The 14,444-nt window shown below is 38.1% G+C and overlaps 1 protein-coding gene across 4 annotated transcripts in view; it reads left to right on the top strand.

Moving 5' to 3' along the window:
* Usp40 (ubiquitin specific peptidase 40) overlaps window positions 1–14,444 on the top strand; it is an 83,654-nt gene that overhangs the window by 16,411 nt on the left and 52,799 nt on the right. For all 4 annotated transcript variants that reach the window (XR_009586493.1, XM_060368799.1, XM_060368800.1 and 1 more), the window contains 3 exons: window positions 3,622–3,750; window positions 10,139–10,234; window positions 11,352–11,459. Coding sequence is in view for 3 of the 4 variants with exons in the window: in XM_060368799.1 (XP_060224782.1) it covers window positions 3,622–3,750; window positions 10,139–10,234; window positions 11,352–11,459 (333 nt within the window). In the remaining variant the exon portion in view is untranslated. The remainder of the gene's footprint in view (window positions 1–3,621; window positions 3,751–10,138; window positions 10,235–11,351; window positions 11,460–14,444) is intronic.

The following is a 14,444-nucleotide window of genomic DNA, read 5'->3' as shown; positions in this document are numbered from 1 at the left end:
GAAAAGTCATTGGTGAGAATGCAGCCTCTGGAACTGCAGTAGCAGTTGAAGCCCCAGGATTGAAAGGGTCATGGAGGGAAGATGAGGCGTGGTACCCATGTGGAAAGCCCAGGAGAAGCTATTGGAGAAAGTACAGCTCTGTTGCAGCAGGAGATCCCAGCATTGTGGAGATGCCAGAACCATGGGAATATCATCAAGGACAGGAGCAGCCATGAAGTGGGGCTGGCCTTATCCTAGAATACAGTCTGTGTGGGCCAAAGAGGGTAGAGCTGGAGAAATGACCCCGGCCCTTTGGGGAACCCAGATCATGAGTGAATCCCAAACATTGGGCACTGAGTTATTTATACTGTTTGAGTTGGTTTTGCTTGGTTCAGACTGTGCCCTGGTTCTTCTCTCTTGAAGTACGAAAATATTTAACTTTTTTTTTTTTTTTTTTTTTTTTTTTTTTTACTGGAGCCTAGAGTTGAGAGACTTTGAACTTTTAAAGCTACCTTGGGTTTTTAGAGTTTGAATATTTTAAAGAGACTTTGGACTGTAAAGTGGTTTTTTTTGTTTTTTGTTTTTTTTTTTAAAGACAGTAGGACTTTTAAAAGTTGGAATGTTTTCTAGTGTGAAGTTTATTAATGTGTGACTTGGGGGATGAACAAGTAAGGAAAGATTATGGCTAAATAGTGTTGTACTAGTATATCAAGTTGGCAAGGGGTCAACTGTCCTGGCTAGTTTTTAAGTCATCTTGACAGACCTAATGTCATTGGAGAGGAAACAACCTCAATTGAGAAAATGCCTCCATAAGATTTGACTATAGGCAAGCCTGTAGGGCATTTTCCTAATTAGTGATTGACTTGGAAGGACCACATCAGTTGTGGGTGGTGCCACCCGTGGGCTGATGGTCCTGGGTTCTATAAAAAAGCAGTCTGAGCAAGCCATGAGGAGCAAACCAGTAAGCAGTATTCCTCCACGGCCTCTGCACCAGCCCCTGCCTTGGAGTCCTTCCCTGTTTGAGTTCCCTTAACGGATTGTGACTCAAGAGATGGAGGCCAAATAAACCCTTTCCTCCCCGAGTTGTTTTTTGTTAATGGTGTTTTACCACAGCAGGAGGAACCCTAACTAAGACAATAAGATTTAGAGTTTTCTGAGTATGTTATATACCCAGGAGTGAAATACTAGGTTGGATGTAGTTACATTTTCAATTTTTTTTTTTTTTGCTAAATCTCCAAACTTACTTCCATAAAGACTATATTAATTTATACCTCCAGCAATAGTGAATAATGTTACATTTTGCTTCACATCCTTTCCAACATTTATTTTTACATTTGTTTATGATAGCCATTCTGATTGTGGTCAAGTGGTACCTCAAAGTAGTTTTAATTTGCATTTTCTTGATGCTAGGGATAGTGAGAATTTTTTAAAAATGATATTGGTCATTTGTGTGTGTCTGTTTTAACTGACTATTAAGTTTGTTTGCCTTTGTGTTGACTGGCAGTTTTATTTTCTTGACATTTAATTTCTGCATTTCTATGTAAATTCTGGATATTAGTCCCCTGTCTGAAGTATAGCTATGAAAAGTTTTCTCCCATCCTGTGGGCTGTGTTTGCCAACAGTTCTGCTGATTGTTCCTTTGTTATACAGAAACTTTTTATTTTCATTTAGCTCTGTCTTTTGACATTGGGGTTAGTTTCTGTGTATTAGTGTTCTAGTCAAAAAGTTCTTGTCTTCCCTGGTATCTTGAAGGGTGTTTCATATGTTTTCCTCTAGAAAGTTCAGTGTTGCAGGTTTTAAATTAAGGTTTATGATCCATTTTGAATTAATTTTTGTACAAGGTGAAAGATAAAAATCTAACTTTATCTTCTCCAAGTAGAAACCCAGTTCTGCCAGCACCATTGCTGAATAAGCCACCTTTTATCCAATGTGTGTTTGTCAAAAATTAGGTGGTCATAACTTTGTCTCTATTTCCAGGTTCTCTATTCTGTTCTGTTATTCTACCTATTTCTTATTACATGTCATTGTTTTGTTTAAGAACAGTCAGCTACTGAATTCCTGTGTTTAATATGTATGTGTGTATGTGTATATATGTATGTGTGTGTGTGTATAAATTTTTTAAACTTCATGACTGAGCCTCCCTCTAATTTAGGCCCCACTGCTGAGTTCTGTACAATTTGTTTTGTTAGTGAATTTCTATCCTTAGGGTTTAGTAGTAACTATTGGCTCTGGCCCCTTGCTAACACACTCAGGAAAAAAAAAATTATTTTTCAAGAGTCACTAATATACTTGCTTCTCATTTTATAAAAGATAGTTTGTCACATGATTCTAACATACTTTGATATATCAAAAAACTGGGCACTTATCTAGGAAATCCACATTAATTTTACTTTTGAATTTCTGTATTGAGAAAAAGGTCATCTTTTATCTTTGTGTGTCTTGTCTTTAGACTGAATAAGACATCTTTAAATGCCACCCACTTAAAAACTATAGTTCAGGAAATAAATTCTTGAAGTATCTTGTATCTCCCAGGTATCACCCATGTGTTTATTTTACGTTGCAGATGACACTGAGTTCAAAGCCAGAAGAGACCTTATGTCTTATGTCATGTGGTTCATATTCCTAGAATGTAAAGACTAAGCCTTCTCTGCCTGCCTGTCTATCTTTATTCCTTCTTTCCTTCCTCTCTCCTTCCTCCCTCTCTTTTCTCTCCCTTTCCTTCTTTTTTATTGTTGTTTTAGACAGGGTCTTGTGTAGCCCAGGTTCACATCAAACCTGCTGTGTAGCTAGGGCTTTCCTCCTAAGTCCTGTAATTACAGAGGTGTGCCACCACAACTGGCTTTTCCTTTTTTTTTTTTTTCCCTCATCTAGAATTTAAAGCATCTCTTAAATCTAATGTAATTTTTTTCCATTGTTATCATAGGAATTTACCTGTTGGGTCACTTGTTATTAATTGCACAGAATATTAATTATAGAAGAAGTTGATTATAGAATTAGTAAAGCAAGAAAGAACTTGTTCATTTGTCTAACCTAACTACCTCTGAATAAGACCAGGTGATATTCACAATTGCTGAGTTCATATTCTGTGAAGACAACTAAAATGCCAGGAGGACCTTGACCTTGAGGCAATAAAGCAACCTTCTTGGGATATTAGACAGTTTTGATAGGAAAAGAGCATATGTCCCAAACAGCATAATGGGCATAATGCAAATATGGCTTTCTCTACTAACAGTCTAGCACAGACTCATTCTCTTAGTTGAAGCTGGTAAAAATAACATCTTCAGATACATGTGCTCAGTGTGGTTTGATTACCAAAAAAAAATCAATAAATTAAGACTTAAAATTCAGCTGTGCATAGTGGCTCATGCCTATAATCTTAACTCAAGAAGCTGAGACAGGAGGACCTCCAGGAATTGGAGGCCAGCCTCAAAGAAATGAAAAAAATGTTTTTAACTTAAGCCCAATTATTTACATTTATCTTTATTCTTAAATACAGTAATAAGCATTTTGAGTATCAAGAGACTAAGCAGCAAAGGGGCCTAACTGAAGTGTGAATATTACAGGGAAGTATCTTACTAGTTTCAGGGGTTGAGTTGTTCTTGGGTTATGTATAAACTGTATCAATGTTTATTTTTCTTTTAGAGTGAACTGGATGACATGGAATATATGTATGACCTCTTCTCTGTCATTATCCACAAAGGTGGCTGCTATGGAGGTCACTACCATGTGTACATTAAAGATGTTGATCATCTAGGAAACTGGCAATGTCAGGTAAGCTTGCAAATTTGTTTTAAAATAACTTTGTAATTTCTTTGCATTTATATTCCTGTTACAGTATCTTCTGTTGATCATTCTGCCATTAGTGTATACTGCCCCCCTTTGGAAAGATAGTCCTGAAGGTTCATTTTACATGTACTCTTAGGTGCCCTCTATCAAGAATCTCCAGTTGCTAACCTAGTGACATCACTGTAGTGAAAAATTTGAAATAAAGTTGAGAGCATCTAGCCCCTATGCTCATAAAATGCTTTGTGTTTGCCTACTAAGCACAAGGATATTCTTTTCCTGGCTATCCATCAAAATCACAGACCTTTAAAATTGTCTTCTACAGTCTTTTTCAGTAGCACGAGGCTTCGCTTAGATCATGAAAGATATACCTACAGCCAGGCGCAGTGGTGCATGCCTTTAATCCCAGCACTCGGAAAGACAGGGGCAGGTGGATTACTGTGAGTTTGAGGCCAGCTTGGTTTACAGATTGAGGACAGCCAAGGCTACACAGAGAACGCTTGTCTCGAAAAACAAAACAAAACAAAAAAAGGTACACCTGCCTCTGAGCTGGTCCAGCTTCAACCTGAGGGAGCCTGTTTCAGCTTTCCTTGCCACCTCCTGTAGTTTTGCTCAGTTGCTTTCAGAGTTGCAGCATTTCCCAGCCGGAAGCCTGTTAACTCATAAAATATTAATGTGAGATTTCATTTTCAGGTTTTAATGATTCTTCTGTCTTCCTCTCGGGCTGTGAGTTCTAGAACATCCCTGAAATTTTGTATTCATCTCTTGAGCAGTGACTTGCTCTTCTGTAAGACTGTTAGAATCCTCTGTTAATGTAACTTCAAGGAAAAGGCTTTGTGTTCTCTTCTTGCTTATCTAGTGGTTTTATTTTGTATTTTCTTTTTGTCTGCTTTCCTATCTGGTCTATCTGTTTGACACTGTCTTACTTTGAAGTCCATGATGGCTTGTAGCTGACACTCATCCTGCCTGTCTCTCAAATGCTGGGTCTCTAGGCATAGGTGTGGGCTGTCACAGCCAGTTGCTTATCTATTGAAGTCCTGTTTCCTCTCAAAAATCAAATAGTTGTCAGAAGAAAGTAGGCATGGTGGCATACACCTATAAGTCTAGCACTTAAAAAGCTGAGGCAGGAGAATCATGAGTTTGAGACCTGCCTGCTACAGACTAAGACCTTGTCTCAATACAAACAAAAGAGAATAGCAGAATAAGGATTTTTGTGTGTACTTGGTATATTTTCTGTGGATTTTTAAGTGAGCTTTGTATATTTTCTATGGATTTGCATGTGCTTGCATATTTTCTTGCCCATGGGGTATTCTTTGGGGTTTATTATGGAAGTGTGTTTTGCTATTTATAGTGAGCCCCTTTACCCCTTACATAGGTGATGCTAATGAGGTCATTCTTAGCTACTTCAACATGGGACATTGTTGCCAGAGAAAACAACTATGTACTTAGAGAGTTAAAACTGGCAACCCCACCTTCTGACCATGGGGAAGGAAAAAGGACAGGAGATTGAGTTCACTCACTTCTACCAGTGATTTCATTAATCATGCTTATATTAGTCAGAGACTAATTTGGGGGGCAGGTGGATCTCTGAACTTGAGGCCAGCCTGGTCTATACAGGGAGTTCCAGGACAGCCAGGACTACATAAAGAAATCCTGTCTCAAAAAACCAAATAAATAAATAGGTATCTATAGATAGATAGGTAGGCAGGTAGGCAGACAGATGGATGGATGGATGTTGTTCTTTATAAGAGTTGCTGTGGTCATGGTGTCTCTTCACAGCAATAAAACCCTGACTAAGAAATTGAGTGGTTTTTGCTGGTTTGTACCAGGGACTGGGGTATTGCTGTGATAGGCCTGACCATGCTTTTGTTTGAAGGAATGTGGATTTGGACACTTTGGATTAGGAAAGCAATAGAATGCTTTAGGCAGAGCTTAGTGGGCCATCTTAGTAGGAACATGGAAGATGGTGGTCCTTAAGGTGATTTGGACTGTGGGAGTCTGGCTCGAGAGGTTTCAGAGAAGAAGAATTTTAGTATGTTGTCTAGAGATTGCTCTTGTGATATTTTGCTGAAAAATGTGGCTCCCTTTTGCCCTTGTCTGAAGAGTCTACTTGAGGCTAAAGTGAAGAGATTTAGATTAATTGCATTGACCCCCCCGAAAAAAAAATCTCAAAACAGCCGAGCATAGACTGTCCTGTGGTTCACTCTTATGAATTGTGTTTTGATCAAACATAGCTGAGGAAGGAAAAATAAAAACTGTATGGTCCAAGGGTTAAAGGGGCACCAGGAAGTGGAATGGAACTAAGTCCTGTGTTCAAGGAAATAAACAGATTCAAGTTGTTAAATGGAATTAAGGGATGTTTCCCTAGGGATATTGTCACCTATTTTAAATTTACAATTTAATGTGTTAGCAGTTGTACAAGGGATAGTTATATCATGTTAGGCATTATTATGACCTGGTTATTGTTTATTCATTTATGGTTTTATGAGGGATAGTTATATCATGACTTGGTTATTGTTTTCATTTGGACATAAGGAGATGTATCATGTGTCAAGTTGACAAGGAGTAAATTGTTGCCCCCCTGGGACTGCTTTTTCCCTGTGGTATTGAGGCATGTTGCAAACCAAGCTTGACAGTTTTCAGTGAATCAGCTCTCCTTATTGGGTGGGGAACAAGAGCTATATAAACCTTGAGGAGTGAGTAGGGGCTTTGGGGTGATCATCCATCATTGGCTGGGGCCAAGGTGCTGGGAGTGCTTCATTTGCATGAAGAGGAATTCCAGATGCTTGCTGGACATGTCTCTATAAGGACAGAAGAAGTTTAATCTGAAACCTGGCCACCAAGCTAAGTAACCACCTCAGAGACAGCAGAGGTGGGGGTCGTAAGGCTACACAGGATACGCAGGGAGGAAACAGTCCTACCTCACTCTTGCTCCAGGCAGGCTCCCAGTAGGGGAGGAGGGCCACATGACTCACTGGTTTCACAGATCTTGAGGCAGGAAGACAACATGCCTTTGATCCAGATCTTGAGGCTGGAAAACACAGACTTTTGATCTGGGTCTTGAGGTGGGATGACACATGCCTTTAAATCAGATCTTGAGGCATAGTGGCCATGCTTATGGATATTCTCTCTGCGACTAAGGAAAGCTGCTGAGGCCAGAAATGTGTCGTGGATGTCCCTGCACAGAGGCCCAAAGAGACCATTAATTAAAAAAAAAAAGCTTAGGTCCCAGGTGTGATGGTACCTTTAATCCCAGCACTCAGGAGACAGTGGCTTGCAGATCTGAGTTGAAGGCCAGCCTGTCTACAGACCAAGTTCCAGAACAGCCAGACTTAGGCACTAAAGGAAACCATTGAAAACAGAAAATTGGCAAAGATATAATTGAACAAGGGGACCATGTTCCAGCCCCAGCAAGCAACAGAACTTGGCAGCTTCAGCCACATAGTTCTAGCTTCAGAAACTGTAAGTTGAAGCCTAGATTGCCTTGGAGACCCCAAGAGGTTAGAAATGCCAGAATTGTGGGATACCTGGAAAGGAAAGCTGCTTACAGGGAGTAGAAACAGCCCGTGAAAAAGAAATGTGTTGTAGTCAACAAAGGTGAATGGAGTTGGAGATCTGAGGTGATGCAGAATTTGGAGTTTGCCAGCTGGTTTTTGGTCTTGCTTTGGTCCAGTATTTCCTCACTGTGCTCCCTTTCCTACATGTTGGAATGGTAATGCATATCCTGTGCCATTACATGTTGGAAGTATATGATCTGCCTTTTGATTTTGATATTATAGGGGATTACAGTTGAGAAATTGTATGAATTTCAGAAGAAACTTTGAACTTGGCAACTTTTAAACATTGTTGAGACTATGATAAACTATGAGGACTTTTGAAGTTGCATTATGTTATGGCTACAAGCTTGTGGGGTGGAATGTGGTTTGAATAGGTATGGCCCCATAGACTCATGTGTTTGAATCCTTCTCCATAGGGAGAAGCACTGTTAGCAGTTGTGGCCTTGTTGGAGTAGGTCTGGCCTTGTTGGAGGAAGTGTGTCACTGTAAAGGTGGGCCTTGAAGTCACCTATGCTTAAGTTACACCCAGTGTGGCCTACAGTTAATGGTAGATGTTGGTCATAGATGCCTCAGTAGAGAGAGATGCTAAGCCTTCATTTTCCAAAGGAGCAGAGGTGGTCAGCCTTTTTGAAAAAAAAAAAAAAAAAAAAAGACTGACCCCAGTTAGGTCACTGGGGGTCACACAAAATTAATTGGGGCTGGGAAAGGTTCCAACTACCAAAGTTATCTTGCCTTTGCTGCCCATGAGAGCAGACAACCCACACAAATCTCAGTCCCTTTGACCATGGCTAGGCATAATCAAAAGTAAGAATTCCAAGTTTTCCAGGAGTATCTTAGGACCAAGGTTTGTGCAGCTGCAAGCTCTCATGTGATATACAAAGTGCAGACTTTCCAGGGAGACAACATTTCTTCAAGATTCAAACAGTCTCAGAACAATTTCTCAGCCTCTAATACAAACGTAACCAAAGACTGTTAAAACATTTCACTCAAAGCCAGACACAAAGGCTCCACTTTACCTATCACTACACATAGTCCCCTTCTGCTGCCTGCTGATCAAGATGTAGAACTCTCAGCTCATTCTCCAGCACCATGTCTGTCTGCATACTGCCATGCCTACTAGCATAATGATAATGGACCACACCTCTGAAACCGTTAGCCAACCTCAATTAAATGTTGTTAAAGAGTTGCAGTGGTTATGATGTCTCTTCACAGCAATTAAACCCTAACTAAGACAATAACCCACAGACATGCCCAGTGCCTATCTCCCAGGTAATCTTAGATTTTTTTCAAGTTGACAGTTAAATTTATTTTGTATACTAACTAAAAAATCAATTTAAAAGAAAAAGATTATTTTTTTGGTCTCCTATCATTTTTAATAATTTATAAAAAGATGATAGATCTGGTCTGCCATAATCTGTTATTTCTTAACAATTTTTTTTGTCTTAATATTATCAATTAGCAGTTATGGTTTTAGCCAGCTTAATTACTTTTTTGATGGACTAGAGAAACAGCTCAGCTTGCTTCTTTTCTTTTTTTTTTTTTTTTTTTTTTTTTTTTGCTGCTTTTCAAAAGGACCTAGTTTTAGTTCCCAGTACCTACCTGGCAGCACACAACCATCTGTGACTTCAGGTCCAAGGAATCTAATGCCTTCCTTAGGTCTCTAAAGGCACCATGCACACATGAAGTACACAGATAAGCACTCATACATAAGATAAAATAATTCTTTTTTAAATTAGAAAGCTAAGAAAGTTATAATTTACAAACACACACAAACTTGCAGAGCTGGTGGCTTTAATCCCAGTACTCTGAAGGCAGAGGCAGGCAGATCTTGGTGAGTTTGAGGCCCACTAAGGCTACATGGTAAGACTGTCTCAAAAGTAGTTATGTATGGTAACTACACACATACGCAAGGTAGCATATGTATGTTCTTTAAAGTCAACAAAAATTGCTTACCAAGGAGCATGTGCCACAGTGTCTAACCCAGGCTGTTAACTTTTTGAATGATAAGGAAGTAGAAATCAATGTTTAAACTGAGCTTACAAAAATGGGTAGGATTTCCTTAAGCCAAATCAAAGAGTATAAACATAACAGTAAAGACCAAAAAATATTTTGAATGAATGATAATGAATACAAATTATCACATTTCTTAGCTGAAAAATGTTGGAACCCTCTGTGTGTTATGCTATGTCTTAATTATTGTTCTGTTGCTATGAAGAGATGACATAACCAAGGCAACTCTCAAAGGAAAACATTTAATTGGGGGCTTGCTTACGGTAGCGAGGTTTAGTCCATTATGGCAGAGTTCATGGAGGCATGCAGGCAGGCATAGTGCTGGAGAAATAGTTGAGAGCTTTGTCCTGCTCCGCAAGCAGAGAGGGAAAGCCGTGCTGGGCCTGGTATGAGTTTTTTGAAACCCTCAACATCCACTCTAGTGATACACTTCCTCCAACAAGGCCATACCTACTCCAACAAAGCCACACCATCTTTAACAAGACCATACCACTAGTCCTTCCCTTAACCACTCCCTGGTGACTAAACATTTAAATTTATGAGCTTATGGGGGCCATTTATTCACACAGCTCCAGGCTAGACTCATTCTTTGTCTCAATCCTAATTTGCATATAAAGCCAGAGTGATAAAGTAAATTGTGTAGATTTACTTGATTAAACCTGACACTCAAAACTAGGTCTGCCTGATTCTCCAACTTGTATAGATTATAATGATATTTTTACCTTTCATCCTCCAGTGGCTTAAACATTCTTACTTGGTTAATTCCTTTAAATTGGCATCTGTGAAAGAAACACTGTTTTTCTTCTTAGGAGGAGATAAGTGATAAGGATATGAATTTGAAAGCTCTTCAGAATGAAGAAGAGGCTGATGATCCAGTGGTGATTCTAAAGACAATCTTATTGCAGGTAGAGTGTGTCTTTGTACATACTTGTGTGCATGTAACTTACAGAGACATGTGTATGATGTATGTGTATGTGTGTTTGTGTATGTGGTAGATTTATATGAGAATGCCAGATGAGATTACTTTAGCACTACCTCTAAAATGGAAAATGGTTTCAGTTTAATTTTTTTTGTTGTTGTTGTTGTTTTTTCTTTTTTTAGACATGGTCTCACTGTGTAGACCTGGCTAGCCTGGAACTTGCTTTGTAGACTAGACTGGCCTTAAACTCAAGAGATCTGCCTGCCCTTGCTTCCCCAGTGCTGGGATTAAAGGTGCGTGCCACCACACACTGACTCATTTTAACTTAATCACTAATGTTGGCTCTTTCCTGTAATCTCTCATCTTGAAAGGCTGAAACAGGAGAAACACCTTGAGTTTGGAGCCAGCCTGGGCTACGGGCTTGTTTCAAAGAAAACTCCATTTGTTCTGATGTTAGAACCACTTGTCAAAAAAAAAAAAAAAAAAAAAAAAGGATAAGAATAAGGAATGTGGCGCAGTTGGTAAAGTGCTTGTCTAGCATATACAATACCTTGGGTTCAATCCTCAGTACCACATACTGTGGTATATGAAAGGCCATATAATCCCAGCACTTGGGAGATGGAGGCAAGATGATAGGAAGTTCAAAGTCATTCTCAGCTAGCCTGAGCAACATGAGAACCTACTCAAAACCAGCAAAAGAGCATTTTAACGTGTGGTCTTTGAAGTCCTTATCTCTAAGCTCAGCCCTATTCTGAAGTACTGGGGGCTAAAGGTTCAACATATTAATTTTAAGAAAACATAAAGCCTGTGTTGGCCACATTTTCCTTCTATTTTGTTTATTTTTCAAAAATCAAAAATAATATCAGGAATGTGGTAAACTTCAATACTCCCTTTGGATGGTGCATTTTGAATTTCTGTCTGTGGCCCTTGGCAAATGTGTTTTCAAATCCAAGGTCTTCTGAACTGGCTCTTAAGGTTACTTTAAATAATCCCATTATAAGTGTACTCAGGGTAGGATGAGCGGGTGTACTCCTGTTGATCCCTCTGAATTTGTGGTATAATGATTTTGCATCAGATATTAACTGACTTACTTCTTTCATAAGGAGGAAGCCAATCAAATTCCTGTTGATCAGCTGGGCCAAAAACTCTTGAAAAAGACAGGAATTTCTTGGAACAAGAAGTACAGGAAACAGCATGGACCACTGCGAAAGGTAGTGCTGGCACTAACATGGCAGTCCTTATCCCAAGGAAACCGTATCATGATCCCAGCAACACAGGTTCCTATGTAAAAGGAGCTTTAAAACAGATGAAAATAATCAGTGTGTTTGTTTAGCGCTTAGAATTCTGCTGGTATGTTACAGATTGTAATATATTTACATTATTTATGAAGAAATAAGGAAGAAAAGATGCTGTTAATTACATCAGAAGTCACTGTAAAGCTCAAGGAATAGTCAAGCCAGTTACCAGCTCACTAGTTTTAAATGAAATTCAAAAACTGCTGTTACCAGAAATGAAGCAACTTCTTGGAGAACAAAGCATTTGCCTACTCTACTGAGTGTTGAATGAGTAACTAGACCACCAGAAAAGCTCACTCTTCTACTGCTTGCATTTGTTTGGTAATGATGTTTTTGGGAATTTTTCTATGGCCTCTAACTTCCTGGCATAAACATGTTCAAAATGCCCCCATTTTATCCTCTTAGTGTCTTTAGAACTTGAAGTTTTGGCTTCATTTCTCTTTAGTAAGATCCTTGCTTCTTTCTTCTCATCAGTATTCCTAGGACTTTGTTAAGGTTATTGTCAAAAGGCTTTTTTAAAAAACCAGCCTTTGCTTTTGATGCTATTGGTATTTACTACTGCTTATCTGTTTTCTGTTTTATTCCTGTTCTTATTTTTAATTGTTTCTTCTTCAAAATATTTAATTCAGCATCTTTTTTGTAGTTCTGAAATGTAATACATGCTTTTAAAGTTACTGATTTAGCTGTACTGTCTCATCACGGTTTAAAATTTTGTAATTTGCCACTTGTGAATTGTTTAATTTCCAAATATTGAGGATTTCTAATAACTTTTAATTTTACCTAAAAACTTATTTTTTTATTAATAACCATCTAGGTATAACTTCAGGTCTTCTGAACTTAGTAAGACTTGTTTCATGACTCAGAGTGTGGTCTGTTTTCACAGGAGACATTGTTTTCTGCGGTTGGTAGTATTGTGTTTTATAAATATCAATGAGGTCATTTGCTTAAGAGTGGTCTTTATTCTCTGCCCTTACTAATTTTTTTCCTTTTGTCCTGTGAATTACTAAAAGAAGGTTGTTTTTGTTTTTCCCATAACTCTTCCAGTTATAATTAGGGGCTTATCCTTCCTTAGTTGTGGCTATTTTCATTTTGTACATCTTGAAGCTGTGTTTTTAAGAATGTGTGCATTTAATACTATTGCAGCCTCCCGGCATCAAATGTCCTTAATCTCTGCTGACACCTTTCCTGTGAAGTAGACTTGGTGTGGTATCAATTCCTGAATCTCAGGATTCTTATGCATGTCTTGGTTTCTTTTTGTGGGGTGCAATAAGGTTTTTAATTAACTTGTCTTTAACTTTATATGGCTGTTATATTTGGTGTCATAATGCTATTTGAAAAATTAGCATGTTATTCTTTTAAGTTTTGAAGGCCTGAACTTACACGCTCCTTTCCATTTATGTTACTGATAATGCATACTGTTCAGCTTTTTGGTCTTGCTGGAAGTTTACCACGCTTTTAAACTTTTCAAGAAAACAAAGTTTTCTTGATTCTCACCACTTCTATTTTCTGTCAGATGTATTTGTCAATGTCTTCCTTTTTATTTGTTTTTATTCATTTACATTTAATGTAATGATTGATAGGATTGTCCTTAAATCTTTTTTTAAAGATTTTATTCATTTATTTATTTTATGCATATTAGTGCCCTAAGAGGGCAGTAGAGGGTGTAGATGGTTGTGAGCCACCATGTGGTTGCTGGGAATTGAACTCAGGACCTCTGGAAGAGCAGGCAGTGCCCTTAACCACTGAGCCATCTCTCCAGCCCCCATCCTTAAATCTTATAGACCGCTATTTTTCTATTTTGCTTCTATTTTGTTTTCCATTCAAACTTTATTTTCTAGTAAGCAAGTAATTTTAATGACTGACATGAATTTTATTACTAATTATAGATGAACTAGCTATATCTGTCCAGCATAAGATAATAATACAGTCCCATCCTTTTCTCTTGCTACCATCTATGTCTCAGTACTGCGTGTGATGTCCATCCTGCCGCTCAAATTAATTTTACTTTTAACATTTAGGAGACTTTTAAGGAAATTAGGGAAAGTGTTTTATATATTCATCTTCTGGTTCACTGCTTTTTTTCTATCTGTCTTTGTTTATTTTTAGTATCCTTCCATGCAACCATTCTTAGGGTCCAGACTGTAGTGGAAAACATACTCAGATTTTATCAGAAAAATCTCTATTCTGCCTTCAGTTTTTAGTGAAAACAGAAGTGAGAGAGAAAGGAACAGGAGTGAGTAGACAGTAGGGTTCCAGATTTTCATTTTTCTCTTATCCCTTTGCAAGAACTTCAGTAGTCTTTGAGGCTGAGATTAAACTTTTACATGCTCATAGACTGCCTGAGCTTCCAGATTATCTTCCACAGTGTAGAAGATTGGTATAAAATAGAATGAGATTTGGTCATGTGATTACTCCTTTTCCTAACACTCTGGGTCTATAGTAAACCACTATCAAAAATATTAAACTTTGTTACTGCCTTTGTTATTTTAAAAATTTTAGCGTACTAAGTAATAGGTTTTGTCTTGAATTTTAATGACCTGTTTGTTCTTACACTTTGTTCTCATTAATTTTCCTCCTACATTACCTTCCCCATTGTTCCCTTCCCTTCCAGTAAGGTTTCCTTTCTTTCTCTAGTTAATCCCAACTTCCATCTCTGTTTCTCACTGTCTTTAAGATCTCTTGCTCCTTGCTCACAATCATGTATAAGTATATATATAAATACATGCCTATATTAATACATCAGTATCTATAAATATATATGTTTAAATCTAGATCCCACATATGATAGGAAGCATATGTTAACTGTCTTCTAAGACCAGCTTATTTTGCTTCACGTAATGATTTCCAGTTATATTCATTTTCTTACAGATGTCATGATTTCCTTTTTTCTTATGACTAAAT

Source organism: Meriones unguiculatus, chromosome 15 (genome assembly GCF_030254825.1).
Source record: "Meriones unguiculatus strain TT.TT164.6M chromosome 15, Bangor_MerUng_6.1, whole genome shotgun sequence".
Classification (NCBI taxonomy): domain Eukaryota; kingdom Metazoa; phylum Chordata; class Mammalia; order Rodentia; family Muridae; genus Meriones; species Meriones unguiculatus.
Note: the sequence above shows the minus strand (reverse complement) of the source record. Positions and strands in the feature narration are given on the sequence as shown.